This window comes from Melospiza melodia, chromosome 9, assembly GCF_035770615.1.
Source record: "Melospiza melodia melodia isolate bMelMel2 chromosome 9, bMelMel2.pri, whole genome shotgun sequence".
Classification (NCBI taxonomy): domain Eukaryota; kingdom Metazoa; phylum Chordata; class Aves; order Passeriformes; family Passerellidae; genus Melospiza; species Melospiza melodia.
In genome coordinates this window covers 28,512,897-28,528,084 of record NC_086202.1, presented here as the reverse complement: position 1 = coordinate 28,528,084, position 15,188 = coordinate 28,512,897, and the positions used below count along the sequence as shown (strand labels likewise).

Below are 15,188 nucleotides of genomic sequence, written 5' to 3'. Positions count from 1 at the left end.
ATTCATGAGGATCACATGCCAAGTACAATTGAAATGGAAAACACTCAAATGTTTGTAGATCCTTCTTCAAATTTGCAAGGCTTGTCTATCCTTTCTAGCTCTTATGGGTTTACTAAAAATTACTGGTTTTCCCCTCAAAGCTGGCCTATATCCTCAGACTGTCACAAATAAAAAATTATGTTACTGTTTCTGCATGGATTTCAACAAATTTAGCACAGTTGGAGACATCAGTCTCCTGCCTTGCCCAAGGTCCTTCACCAGACAGGCGTGTGCTCAGAACAAAATCTGGTTTTATGGGAGCTAATTCAGATTTTAATTCAATTTCCTTGTTGCTCTGTGCAGGTCCCTGGAGCTCCAGGGGCTTTGGCTTGGTGTCAAGTTAATAGAGTCACACATGCTTTATCACATCCAGGCAGGCTGCTGACTGGGAAGCTTCTGTCTTCTGCTGGGGTGCTCAGGTGCTCTTCTGCCAAGGGAAGTCATTTAAGAAAGGGGTGGCTTCTCCTTGTGAGGACCACTTGAGCAGCATGGCAGGGTGACCTCTGGAAGGGAGAGGGACAGTTTAAATTGCTCTAGGAAGCAAAAGATGTTACACATTAAAGTGAAGCAGAATTACTTTCCTACATGCCTGTGGTATGATAATAATTGTTAGCAAGGAGTAGGAAAGTTTCAGGTTTTTTTCCCTAGTAGTGTCACAGAAAACTACTTTGCAAATTCTTCTAATCTATTTACTTGCCATGCATTTTGCCTTTCAGAGCTTAAACTCAGAATGTCAGAAGAGCAAAACTGTACCTCCACAGTGCCCCAAAGAAATGAGCAGTGTGAAGGCAGTGGCCCCTCTAAAGAGGCTGGCACACAGGAGGCCACCAGCATGGAACCAGCTCCCTCAGTGGAAGAAACCATGGACAGTGTGTTGAGACGACTAAAGGAGAAAAGACAACACTTCAACCTCCCTGAGACTATTAAGGTATTTAAGAAGCATGGCTGTTCCCCCAGAACTCTCACCTGAGGCAGATACTGCTGTGTGGCTGGCTCAGGGTGTGCCAGGGAGTGCACATCCTCTGTCTGCTGGCATTGCAGTGCATTTTCTCTCTAATGAGGTGGGAGCTCTAGTGCTGTTCCCAGAAGTGACACTTCTGAGAAGAATTGCTGAGGTGCAGAAGGCTTTTCAAGCAGTGCTAAGCATTTTCTGCTCAGAGAAACTGAGCATGTTTCTGCTCATGTGAAACTGCCAGGCGCTGCAGGAACCTGCTGACTTGAGGCTGTGTGCCCAGAACTGCATACCTGGTGTTCTGAAAGTGGTGGCAGCACAAGCACCTTGAGTCCACAGAAACTGTGTGACTAAAAACATTCCTGAAGGTATTTTGATGATAAAAATCCCCTCTCAGCTGAGAAATGCTGAAAGCCTCTGCAGAGTCAGTAGCATGCACTGAGGTGACAGGGACAGCACAACCATCCAGACTGCTTTGCTCTCCTGAGCTTGTACATTTGTGCTGATCCTGCCTCTGCTCCCCCATGTTATCAATTACTCTTCTGAATGTAGGAGCAATATTCCATGGAACATGATTGCTTGGCTGAGAAATCAGTTTTTTTGTTTTAAAACCAGTACATACCTTAAATTTCTGCTATGCCTTCACATTGCTGGCACAATATGGGGTTCTCTAAAACAAAAGGTGCCACCCAAACCCCCACTCTTCTGGGGGCTGTTTTTGCTGTCAGAGGATGCTGTCCTGATGCTATTATAGCCAAGCAGAACAATAAATTCTGCCCTCAAAGGTACCTAAAATCAAAGTGTTGACAGTAACATTTAGACTTTGGCTGGTGAATTAGAAAGGTGAAGGGGTGAGAGGGTGAAGAACTAAATGTTAAACTATGTGAGAACTAAGAAATTATTCTGGGTGGATTTCAGTACCAGAGAGTATCCAGCAGAGATAATTTTTAATTTTTGTTTTGTTTCTATTCTTGGTTCTCAAACAACTAGTTGCTATATAAAAACCAGGACTGTGCATAACAATGCCACGCTTCTCACATTTTGGGTGCTGCATACATGACTGAGTTTTTAATTGTTTCTTTTTCTGTGCTACTTTTTTAGAAAGAGAAATGAAATGGAAAATGTGTTTCATAACCAGAAAACAAAAAAAAAGGCAACAAAATCATGCTATTCTGTATATAGCTCTAACATCCCAACAGTGCAGACTGTAGGATAATATTTTCAGTCATTAATTTTTTTATTAATGGGGTGAGATCAGATGACACCAAAACAAATCTCTCTGATGAAATCCAGTTCAAAAATCTTTCTTATAAAAATAAGTGGGTATCTGTCCCACTCATTTTTCAATTTTTCTGAACTCCCTTTAATTTTCCAAGAGAACCTTCTAAATTTAAGAAATGGCAATGCAGGCTTGGAATATTTTCACAAACAAGGAAGTAATGTAAATTAAATGTTTGCACATGACAATATTTTCAATTTTTTTAAAAATCCTATTAATTTTCTTTTTGTTTTACTGTGGAGAGAACTTGTGTTTTAAAAACTGTTAGCAAAGGTGCTTGGTAATACTTATCAAAACTGCTGGGGAACAGAGACTTGAGCAAGAATAACATGAAATCAAATTGATCTATTCCAAAATGATATATTTTAGTAGCTCCCTAAGCATAATATCAAAAAAGATTGGATTTTGATTATGAGTCATCCTGGACTTTTGGGGGAGAATGAGGTTTGTGGCACCGATGATGTGAAATGAATCAAGGATGTCTGTGGTAACAGCAAAGATCAAAGGCTTCATTTCAGCTACAAACAACTTTGGTTTTACTGTAGATATATTTTATGTGCAACATTTTGTTTTCCATATAACATTTAGATCCTGCACTGGAATCTGAGCTAGATTAATAGTAAACTAGGCAGCAGCTAATCTTTTTTTTTGATATTTAGTTATTTTGGCCAAAGATAGGATTTCCACAAAAGCCTGCCAGGTTCTCCCCTGAAGTTCCCTGTGGAAAACCTCTAAAACCCAGCTGAAATACATGTGGGAGCATGTGTGTCGTAAGAAAGGTGCAGAGTAAAATCCCAGTATATCTAAAGAGTACAGAGCACAAGACCTGAATAGGAAACACAGAATATGGTTTCCAGAACCAAACACCCCTCCTGCAAAAAGCCTGTGAGTAAAGTCACTGAATGAGAAAGCAAAGAGAAAATTGGGGTTGGCCTGTGCATGGCTCAGTACCCCACAAAGGGATGGCCACCTCTTATTGTTTGTATTACATAAATTACACCTCCCAGTATATTATTGGGAGATGGTAATTTATGTAATAGCTCATCTTGGGTTTAGCTACAAGGCTTTAGGGAAAAAAATAAGGTTAAGAGTATAAATGTAGGAGTTCAAGAGATAAAAGGCAAATAAACACAACTTTAATAATACTACTGAAAAAGCTGCACCAGATCCCCCCAAAAACAAATCCAAGACCCAGCTCCCAGCTTGGCATCCAATGTGAGAGTTGGGTGACTGTGCCTCAGTGCCTGGGGGAGCAGCAGCTCTGTGCTGCTCAGCTCTGGCTCACAGCCTTTCCCAGAGGGGGAGGGCTGGAGCTGCCCTGATGGGAGCTGGCACTGCTCTATGGAGGTGTCATGTCACTCGTTGCCTTTCTTTATACTTTTTGTTTCTAAGTTTGTGTTAAATGCTGCTTTGTAATGAGCCACCACACATCCCCAAGTGGCAGACCAAGGCCCTGGGAACCTGACTCTGTGCCTGCATGGAAACAAAGCACTGCCTTTGACAGGCTCTGGGCAGGCCCAGCCCTCACTGGACTGTCTGTCCTTCTGTCCCCAGTTTGTATTTTCTGTCTGGAAAAACAACAGCAAGCTTTAAGGCATAAGCATGCAGGGAACAGAACAGACTAGTAAGGAGATAACTGTACACAACATTTTGTGTGCCTCTGTTCCAAGTTATGAAAACCAAACTACTACCTTATCTTTAGGTGAAGTCCTCCTTTTCTTTCCTTATAGATCACAAATAACTTTTGCCTTCTGTATGAATGTTTGCAGCCTGTCCCCCAAGGCTTTTCTCAGACTGGCTCCCTTTATGTATCTGTCTTCTCATCATTGACCCACTTCAGTTCATATTCTCCTTGGCTATGAAGCAGTGTTTCTATTTAATTAGCATTGAATCTCCTGCTGCTGTATGTAGCCTACAGCCCTAAGATGTCTCAGACAATTCTGTAGTTTGTGAGTCCAGCTGCCTTCTCTCATTTTGAAATTATCAGCTATTTCAAACTTAGCTGAATACCGACCTGTCTTGAGATTGCTAATAAAATGAACTAATGAAATAGGCTCAAATGCTAAGCCCTCTTGAGATCGTTTCTCTTATGTAAAATCAATATTAATGATCACCCCATTTCTTCCCAACCACTCAGCTGCTCCAGGCTTAATAGTTTTTGAAAGAATTAACCTTGTATTAATTGCAGAACTAGCTATAAATAAACAAATTAGCTGATTTATAATATTCCTGCATTCTGGTTAGCAGCTCATCTCTTAACGTGAATGACAGACGATTTTAGAGTGATTAACTCATGCAGACCTTTTAGGAAAATGTGATTAGCAGTTCTGATTAATGGCTCTGTGAGGTTTTTGCATTTGAGCATCAAAGAAAAAAGGTTTTTCTCCTGTTGAAGTTAATAGCAAGGTGCTCTGATATAAGAAGAGTGTCACTTCAAGGTTGATTTATTTTTAAAGATAGGGTATAATTAGTAAAAGTTGTCACTACAAGCCCCCTTGTCATCAGCTCTCTGCAGAAAGGCCCCTGTGTGTGTGTGTGTGCCCCAAGTCCATGGATCTTCACAAGACTTCATCTCTCCCACACCTCAGAGCACCTGGCCCTAACCCAAGTGGCTCTGTTGTGACCTGGCAGAGACGTTCACTTCATGTGTGCCTTGGTGTTCTGGCCCAGGTGAAAATCAGCAACTGTCAGGAGCAGGTCTGGCTGGGGAGAGGGAGGAGACAAATACCTGTTACACTGTGTGCTCCCCACAGCACACACCTGGGCAAGTACTGGTATTCACCAACACTGAAAAATCAGCGTTCTTTTGGTACCAGTGATTCATACTGCAATCTTTGAACAGAAATAAACTGTTTGCCATTGCAGGTTGGGTTTGCATTGCTAGATCTTCATGTTCTACATCCTGACCAGCCAAGGCAAATCTATTTCTCTTTCTTGAATAATTAAAAAGTTGAGGAATGCTCTCTATGAATTTTTTCCGCTTTCTGAGTATTTTGCTGGAATGTTGGTTGTTCTCATTTTTTACAACAAAACATACTTAATATATATGTCATGTAATTCTGGACTCTGTTCTTGCTAAGTTAATGCCAAGTCCCCATTGACCTCAGTGCAGACAGAAATAGAATTCATAATTGATGTTTATCTGGGAAGAAGAGATTATTACACAGATATGTACCTGTACCCTTGTCATGAAATCCTGACTCACAATCTTATAAATAACTTTTTTAAATAGGATATGACAAAAAAGCAAATGGCTTTGGAAAAAATCAATCTTCAGAAATGTCTACTATATTTTGAGAGTATTCATGGACAACCTGTAAGTATGCCATGGAAAGATAGGTAAATTAAAAATTGTCTAACTTCTCTCACCAATATCTTTGGTATATTAAATATATTTAGATGAATTTTACACAATTAACATAATTTTAGTTATTTGAAACTAATTTTCAGGTAGAAATGTTGTTTTCTGATACTGATGAATTTGGTTTATATGTTAGAAATTAAAGTAAAATAAAAAGTGGCTCTGTATCTCTCCATGATTGGAAAATGCAAGGTTTGAGGATTTAATTGGAAGATTATATATTCACAGGAGATTTGACTCTGCTATCATGTATGATTAGAATGTTTTTCAGCTGAGGAAGGTTTTATATAGGGCACCAGCTGAGATATGAACTACAAAATTACATGACCTGTTGTATATGTTTGCCTTTACTACACAGCAGGACTTAAACTATTTCTTAAAATGTCTTCAAGGGACTTCATTGCTGAATGTAGGTGCAAGTAAAAAAATGCCAAAATTGGTGAGGTGATGATTTGAAAATTTGTCTACACAGCTGAGGAATTTCTTTTTTGATATCAATGTCTGTATTCTTGTGAATGTCTGTTTGTGGCTAGTAGTTGTTGTGGTAAAGGGAACTTGCAACACTGTTTGTCTAAAAAAATGCCAGCTGTTAAAATTGTGATCTGACTCTGACCTCCTTTTTGTTCATCTTCTTTGGGCTTGAAATGGGAGCTGAGGGATGGAGTGAGTATGCAAGAAGAGTATGAAGAAATTATATTTCCTAAGAAGGAAAACAAAAAAATAAACTATTAGTGCCACGTAGAGGTGAAAGAGACTTGATTCAGAGATAGGAAAGAGAATAACAGGGTGCCTTTGCAGCACAGGGTTCAGAGAGGGTGTTCTGAGGGCTGGAGCAGCTCTGTAACAGCAGCCTTGAAACACAGTGCAGTGTGCTGTGATGGCTGGTATGGCTCAGCACCATCTTTATCCACAATTACCTGACAAGGTCTGACAGAGAGACCACTGAGCAGGTTTAAAGCAAAACAAATTACCTCTTCTGGCTTGTTTGGCATTCCCTGGAGCTCTTATGTGTTGTTGTTAAATGGAACATGATGCCTGGGGAAGAGAAGTGGGATAGGCAAGCCCTGACATTGCACAGTGAAGGGTGGCTCTGGAAGTGGTCCCCAAGCACTCCATCAGCCAGATGTGTGCAGAGTCACCAGCCTGAGATTGTCTACTGTCCCCCTTGCTCCTGCTGACCAGGCATTTGTCTGTCTGAGCAGCTCTGGACTATTGTCTGTGCCATCAGCCACTCTGTGTCTCTTCAGATCCACCATGTGTTCACTCATCAGAGTGGGTGCACCTGGGCCTCTCTGCAGTGCCAAAAATCAGTGAAACTGCACCTGGGGACTGCTCATAGGTGTGGGAGCTGATGGGCAGAGGCTGATGGTGGACTAGGGAGCAAATGACTCTGTTTGGACATTTCACCACTGAGAAAAATGCTGTTTTGGGGATCTGGTGTCATGGCATGGTGTGGTTGGTTGGCTGGGGTGGGGGGTGGGGGGGAGGTGGTTTGTCTTGTTTTTGGGGTGTTTTTTTTTCCTTGTGGAATTTGATTTTTCCTTTTTCTTTTCCCCTTAATGCAGTGAGTCAATCAAGTGCACAGCTAGTTTCCTTAAGGTGTATTTTTGTATTTGTGAACATTTGTGGCTGGATCAGGCACTTAGCACCTGATTTAAAATCATATTCCCTTCAAAATGAATGCTGCAAGTGCTCATGAAAGGTCAAGAACAAGGTAAAAGAACAGATGGTGAATGCCCATTGTGGAAGGCAGCTCAGGTGGGGAATGCAGGCAGCAGTCCTGCACAGAGGCAGCTCCATGTGCAGCCTGCAGAGCCTTGTCCCAGGCAGGCTGTGCCATTCCTGCTGCTGTCACCACAGCTCAGGAGGTGAGCTGGCAATGCAGGGCACAGCAGCAGCACACCTGAACTCCTCCTGCTCTAGCAGCAGCCTCAGAGAGAGAATAATTTTCCTCTGTCTGGGCAGTGTGGCTCAAGAAAAGTGAGAAACCATACTGGGTATTCTCCGTTAGAAAATAGATTGTCATTTTCCTTTTCAGAAATTGCACTGATTAAATTACAGTTCCTATGGAATATCTATTGAGGCAAAATACACATCTGGTCATACTCTTCTAATACCTTTCTCAGCTTTACAGGAGAAAATGAGAATCTTTTAAATGTACTTTTTTTTTTTTTAATTTTTGAGGGCTATGTTTTGTTATGATTTTTCTTTAGGTAACTAAGCAAGAAAAGAGTCTCATGAAACCTCTTTACGACAGATACAGAATTATCAAGAAACTTCTGGGTGCTCCATCTTTGATCACAACAATTGTAAGTTGGAAGGAATTCATCCAATGTCAAAAAAACATACTAAATACTGGGTTTGATTTCTACCTGTATGTCCATTTAGCAACAATAGAACTACTGATACCAAAAATCCTGCTCATTGGTTAATACAGGGTGTTGATACTTCAAAATGCTCTGTAAAATTAAACTTCTGTACATGCTAGAGGTTCCAATGTACAGCAGCACTTTCTGAGGCAAGAACTTCAGTGTGCTGCGTAAGACATTGAAGGCTGGCATTAGTTTTCCATTGTGGAAAACATCTGCAACACAGAAGGAAACCTCTTTCTTTCCATGAGGGACCCTGCTGTCACTATATCTAACTTTTATATCTTATCAACAATGCTTTTATCAATCATGTAGCACATATATGCAATTTGTAGTACTTTAATAATGTATTGATGCAATGGAACAGTACTGGTCTCATAGTGAGTGAAGACAATGGAAGTTAATTAGCATGTCTACAAAAAATACTAATCTAATACTAGTTGGGGCTAGTAGGTCAATTTTAAAAATTATTATTGTCTTGTTAGATGATAGCGTAATTTTACATTTCTTTGAAAAACCACAGTGCAAAGCTTGGCATGCTTGCACACAGGTATTTCATTGAGAAATTTCACTGAAATTCCCCCTAAGTGGTACTTGTTAGGAGCTTTGCCCTATGGAGTTTTTATGTTTAAGCCCTAGTTTTAATAGCTCAGCTTTTTTTCTGAGGATGGAGGAATGTGAGCAAGACACCAATATCAGTCTACTCCAGTAGTTAACACTAGTGGCTATAAAACTGTGGAATCTCTTCCTCCAACTCTTTCTACAGTCAAAACATCTGGATATAATATATACACAGGAGATGTATATATAAGAGGATAGAAGTTCCAGCCAGACTGCATTGTTGACATAAATACAGAATGTTAGTTAAGTCTTTGCTACATGTAAGGGCTTTTGGGCACACAGAAATAAATTGCTGGCTGGAGATGCTTGGGAGCAGGGCCAGCTTCTGTCCTTTTCACTCCTGGTAGGCAATGCAACCCAGTGACCCTAGGAGTGCTTTCATGAACAACCTCAGGCAGACCTGGTAAACCTTGCAATACGTGTGTTCTGTTTCAATGAATACACCCAGGAAGTCAGATCCTAATTCTTTATGTTGTCAGTCTGTAACTGGAAGCATTGTAATGTAAACAAGTAATTGGATAATGTTTTGCATTTCCCAAGCAGGAGGAAGAAGACTCAGATGAAGACCATTCTCAAAGCAGCCATGAGTTATCATCTGGCCCAATGTCTTGCTTCCCTGTTGAAGAGCACCTGTGTTACTCACAGGAGGAGAGTGAGCCTACACATATTTCACCTCTGGATGAAAAGAAAGTTTACAGGCAAACAGCCTTGTCAATGTCCAATTTACATGAAGCAACAATGTAAGTTCTCTCTTTTCCCCCTGGAAATGTTTTACAACATTTCTTGTAGACTTTGTAAGTGAAATACAAGCCTTTAAGAGAAATATGAGCCATACTTGTTGCAAAGGTATATTCTATACAAAGGAGTGATTTAGTGCTTTGTCATGGGAGAGAGGAGGCAGAGGAGATTCATTGTTTGGGCAGCACACTGGTGGTTTGAGCTGTTTATTCAAACAACTTTTTGTCTCCAGGAAGTGAAAGGTAACTTGTGCCTTCCAGGAACAGGTATGTTCTCATATCTTAGGGGATGGTATCTTTCTTTTGTGTTTTGATTGGAAGGTCTTAGATGAATAAATGAAGCTAACTAGACTCTAACACTCTAGAGATCAAATAAAAATTACTTAATTTCTATGTAACTCAACTATGTGCACAATAGTTTGCTCATAAATGCTGGGAGGATATTTCTGTGCATTTTGTCATTATGCAAAAAAAAAAAAAAAATATTACCAGGAGCAAATGTCATAACAGAATTCTCTATCTGCTTAAACCCTTATCCTTTGAACACTAGCTAAAACATGGCCTCCAAAAATTATGCTTCTGGGTACCAGTAGCATTTCAAGTACATCCCAGTAATGATTGGGAACAGCTGCAAATAGGAGAAGGGCTTGCATGTTGACTGTAATTCAGTCACAGCATTTCCTCCTGTGAGATACTGAGCCCTGTCAACTCCATTAATTCCATGGGGAATTTAGGCCAGTAGCAAGGCTCAGTCCTGAATGCTTCCCCTCTTCCATGGACCAGAGTCTCTGCCTTCCCTTTATTAGCTGGAAGACCAGTAAAAGGGAAGGCGAACTGTGTATGGAGTGTGATGGAATGTCTTGGGGCTCTGCTCTGCCAAGGGCCCAGAGCAGAAGCTCAAATCCAGGACTTTACAACCCTCCCAAGCAGAAGGGGGGTTCATGTTCCTGTCTCTGCTCCACAGGCCAGTTCTGCTCGAACATCTCAGAGAAACAAGAGCTGATAAGAAGAGACTTCGCAAGGCTCTCCGAGAGTTTGAGGAGCAGTTCTACAAACAGACAGGAAGGTAACTCAGCAGAGCCCTCTCCTTGTCCCCTTTGGCTCCTGTTTGTCTCTGTGAGGGTGACCAGGCCAAAGGGGCTGCACCTAAGGGTAGCAAAATACCCTGGAGATGTCTGGTCTCTGGAGATGTCTGGTCTCTGGAGATGTCCGGTCTCTGGAGATGTCCATCTGTCTCTCTGCTTAGTTTCTTCAAAATGTGGTCAGCCATGAGGAAAGCCAGGATTTGGGCATCTTCCAGGACATGCCTGCAATGGGTTTATACCTCAGCACAGGATATTCCCTGAGCTGAAGGGAGGCTGCCACAAGTCTCGTTCTGAAAATGTCAGGCTGTAGGGAGTAGACTTGGCAGTTGGGCCATTTTTAAACATCCAGATTTTAAAACCAGAAGCCACTGGGACTTTTTTACCCAGAATTAAATACTGGACATTTTTCACTCTGTTTTTCCTCTTAATTTAGCAAACATTTTTGTTTATGGGCACTGGTAACAGTGGTACATGGGCACGGGTAACAGTGGTAACCGGTAACCATTTTCAAAGCATTATTATGACTTCTCCTCATATATAAGAATCAAGCAATTATGCTTCCACAGCTGTCAAAAAAGTTGTCTAGTATATGAAAATTCAGTGTTTTAAATATGACTTTATTTCTGTATATTAGAGCTTTTTGATCCTGTCAAATTATCTCAGTCATTTACAGTCAGTAAAAAAAAAAACAACAATCCTCATCAGTGGTCACAGAATTAATTTTAAAGACTGTTTCTCTTCTTACTCATAAAAAATGATGGTGCTTTTATTTGTTTTTCATAGGAGTCCTCAGAAAGAAGATCGGGTACCAATGGCTGAGGAATACTCTGAATACAAGCACACAAAAGCCAAAATCAGGCTCCTGGAGGTTCTCATCAGTAAGCATGATATTTCCAAAACAATTTGAAGTGAATGCAATGCTGTGATATTGTTCTCTAGGGGAAAAAAATCCAAACAAACACACAAGTAATGAAAAAGAGAAAGTAATTTTACAGGTCTTGGTCTGCTGCACGATTATTTGACACACTGAGATTTTTGATGCACTTTACCAATTATAATAGCTGTGATGAGAGAGGACAGCAATATGCAAGAATATTAAGCACGGGTGAGTGGAATATAATATATATTTTTCCTTTTGAAAAAGCCTTGAAGTGCACTGTGAGAATGTTAAGAAATTAAAGGGATGCTGAACTAATGTAGATTCTCAGTTTGACCTGCTCTAAAAGTGTGAGGAAATGTTCTGCAGGTTTTTAGTACATCTTAGTACATGCTAAAGTGCCACAAGTTTGTTTCCAGAATTAACATGTGTTATAATTAATTAGTAATGTTGGCTGTTAGTGTGCTGATTCACTAGATTAAAAGAAATGAATTTGAGTGAGTGAAGGAAACACTCAGAACATACTCTAGCTGTCAAGACAGAGCTGCCATTCAATTCCAGTGGCTTCAAAGAAAGGTGCATAGGAAGAAGCAGTGCCAGGGCTGGGAGCAGAGCAGTGAAGCTGCTTAGGCAGGAAAAGGCCAGAATGAGACTGCCAAACAGAACTAGTGGTGTTACAGGAATAAGAGAAAGTGCTTGGCAAAATGAAACAGCTGCAGGTTGCTGAGAGAAGATGGAACAAATGTACTGGCTGCTGTCCTTTTCACTAGTTCACAGGACTTGGCTCACAGAATTTAGAAGTCAGTAAATAGATCAGCTACATGGTTATTTTGATTTCTCTATTAACCTTTGCACTTGGGTTTGCCTGACGCTATAACATTCGCTTCTCTAACTACCAAAGCTCGTTTAAACGCATGCACTTTGTAAAATGTTGAAGTACTTCTTGTGTTATAAATTGCCACATATATCTATAAAACAGGACTAGATTACTGCATTATGCTAAGATATTTTGGATAGATAAAGTACATGGTATATAAGTGAGTGTCACAGTTATCTGATGAGGACTGCTAGACTTCTTGTTTACTGAAAATATGGTTATAAAAGTTATTTTTCCATTGGAGTTACGCATCTTTCTTAACTTCCAGAGCATCACACTTTGTAATATTAAGAAGAATTGTCACTGTTTATGGTAGATCATTCGTGTGAAAAGTGGGACTAGTAATAGAAAGATTATCAGCAGGTTTTGTACTAGCAATGAAAAGCAGGGATTCTGGGAAATTCCTACCCCAGACAGAAAGAAGGGAAGAACTACTTAAAGAAAAAAAAGGGACTGGAACCAGTTGAATCATGTTTAGTGTTTTGCTTTACCTGTCATTTTGTATTGACCACATAGTATAAGCAACTTGTTTTTTATCTTGGTAAGAAGAAGAAGATTTTGATTTTATAAAGCCTATTATGTACCAACCATGTTTGTATTTATCTAGTATGTAATGGCATGATTTGGAAGATGTACACATCTTCAAGTAATATGGAGGAAAAAATATGAACACTAAAAAAAGGAATTTTTTATTTTGCAGCCGTTTGTTGTTTCAGTGTACTGATTTAATAATTTATAACTTAACTTTTATGAATCAGAAATGGTCTTCATAAATCTGTTTTAATTAAAGTCATCTAGAGCAACAGGAACAGATACAGAGCTATTTGAAGTTTACAAACTACATCTTTGATAAGGGAAAATGATTTAATGACATGTATACAATTGATATTAAAATGTAATCTATATATTCTATATGATTGTATAATATTTTATACAACAGTACAAATAAAATATTTTTCTATTATATTTATTATGTCGAGACACAGTTTCTGTTTTCAGTTAGCTAATATAAATAACATAAATAACACTGTCAAACAACACGTTGGAAGTGCTGACATTTCTAGGCTCTGAAATTCAAATCATGCTGCAATTACAACCTTTCATGCTGTTCAGTTATCCCAGTACTTGTTCAGTAGTTAAAATGAATGCATATTTAAACACCATTTATAAGCCGTTATTTTTATTTTGCTAAAGCAGTTTATATAGGATTTTGTTATGTTTGGCAAGAAACAGAAACAATTTTTGCAGCATCTAGGTATAAATGGTTGCCAGAAAGAAATCCAGGACTTCTAATCATTTAAAGCATCGGGGGAACAGAAGGGAAAGAGGGAGAGAAGAGATCCTAAGAAGGCTATTGGAGGTTTTGAAGACCGGTAGTTGCTTTTGGTGACAGCGGCATGTGCATGCTTCCGACAGAACTGTCTGACTATGGAAATGGGAACAGAGGTTTGAAGGCTCCTAAGGAACGAGGGCAGTTTTAACGTCCAACACTGATATTGCAGGTCTTGCAGCTGGGATCTTTCTTTGCATTTGCAGTAGACAAGCTCATTAGTTGGTGACCAGTAATTTCAGCAACTGTGCCAAGGGAGAGATCCACAGGATCAGTGTAAATGACTTCCAAAATAACATCCTGGGCATGATGGTAAACCATGACCCCGTCTTCTTCATCGCAGGTCAGAAATTTGTTATCTTTTATGTTCAGCTGGGGAAGGCGCTGCTTACAGAACTCATCTCCCGGTGACCCCACCGGGGCGATCACGAGGATGACGTAGTGGTAGGCTGTGTACATGCAGTAGAAGTCTCCAAAGTACAAGTTAGTATTTGGGTTGAAGAGTTTTTCAGCTGCAATCTCATACCTGTATCTTCCATAGGGTGAATCTTGGGGTGGCTTGCCAGTGTTAAACTCGGTGTTGCAGCTAAAGAAGATGCCTTCCAGCTTCCCACTGATCGGAGAGCCATGGCTGCCACTGTTATCCTTAACAGAGGGCTGCATAGCATTCCCATGATGCTCTCTACAAATGAAGCACTAGTATTGTTTATTTTGTAACACATGGCAAAGAACAAGTGGAAAGTTAGGACATTATGCTGTTTAGAAACAGGACTGAAGGGACACAAAGAAACCCATTAAACTGAAAGACAGCGTTAGTGTCAGGGTCTTAGGACCAAGCAAATCAAGTGCCGTCAGACTTGGGAAGAGCTAGAATAATTCCTGTTCAAGGAGAAAATCTGCTTTTCCAGCCTGCTTTCTGTCAGCAGTCTGTGTATCATAAGCAGGCAAAAAATAGCACAAACAAAAAAGCCCCCAAATCACAAATATCTTTAATTAACTGATTTGTTCAGACTTACACTACATTTCTAACAATAAACACATATTGACAATTGCAAGTCAGTCTCCATATGCTGAATATACTGTTTGTTAATATGTATTTTTAGCATAGGCAGTATATAGTTCATGTAGAACACTGCCAGTGGAAGTTATTTGTGAAGGATGCCTTTTAGGGAGGTTATAGGAAAGAATGTATTGTCTGCCAGTATTTTTTGTCCCCAGATGATCATTTCAAGTCTAATTGGTCTACTGCTGACTTCAATCAGTGCAGAGCTGGGCACAGAGAATTAGGCAATTTGGTTAGTTTCCATTTTGGTTGGTATCCAGCTTCTGCAGTCACTAGTCCTAAGGAAAAAAAATACTTTTTTTTTTTTTTTTTTTTTTTTAACTTAGCTCAATTTTATTCCAGTGAAATGTACAACGAACAAGTGATTTTTTAGAACCACAAATTGCATTCAGCAGCATTAGGCTGCTAAATTTGGGAAATTACTCCAAAACACCCTCTCTAACCCTCCTTAGCACCTGGAATTTTATGTATAGCAGGGCATACACAACTCTGGACATGCTCCAGTGACAGCTTTGGCTCCCTCTGCACCTGCAGCCAAATAATACCTGAAAGGGAACCATGTCCTTTTGTAAGCCCTGCAAAACACCATATCTGCTAG

The 15,188-nt window shown here is 40.0% G+C and overlaps 2 protein-coding genes across 5 annotated transcripts in view; one reads left to right on the top strand and one right to left on the bottom strand.

The window, feature by feature from the left end:
• Window positions 1–13,163, top strand: part of FAM13C (family with sequence similarity 13 member C) — a 124,713-nt gene extending 111,550 nt beyond the window's left edge. Inside the window, exons 17-22 of the mRNA XM_063164013.1 lie at window positions 756–967; window positions 5,503–5,586; window positions 7,845–7,940; window positions 9,162–9,361; window positions 10,323–10,424; window positions 11,227–13,163. Of these exons, the coding sequence (XP_063020083.1) occupies window positions 756–967; window positions 5,503–5,586; window positions 7,845–7,940; window positions 9,162–9,361; window positions 10,323–10,424; window positions 11,227–11,350 (818 nt within the window). The 3' untranslated portion in view covers window positions 11,351–13,163. The remainder of the gene's footprint in view (window positions 1–755; window positions 968–5,502; window positions 5,587–7,844; window positions 7,941–9,161; window positions 9,362–10,322; window positions 10,425–11,226) is intronic.
• Window positions 12,864–15,188, bottom strand: part of PHYHIPL (phytanoyl-CoA 2-hydroxylase interacting protein like) — a 54,820-nt gene continuing 52,495 nt past the window's right edge. For all 4 annotated transcript variants that reach the window (XM_063164017.1, XM_063164015.1, XM_063164018.1 and 1 more), the window contains exon 5: window positions 12,864–14,209. In XM_063164017.1, coding sequence (XP_063020087.1) covers window positions 13,675–14,209 — 535 coding nt within the window. In that variant the 3' untranslated portion in view covers window positions 12,864–13,674. The remainder of the gene's footprint in view (window positions 14,210–15,188) is intronic.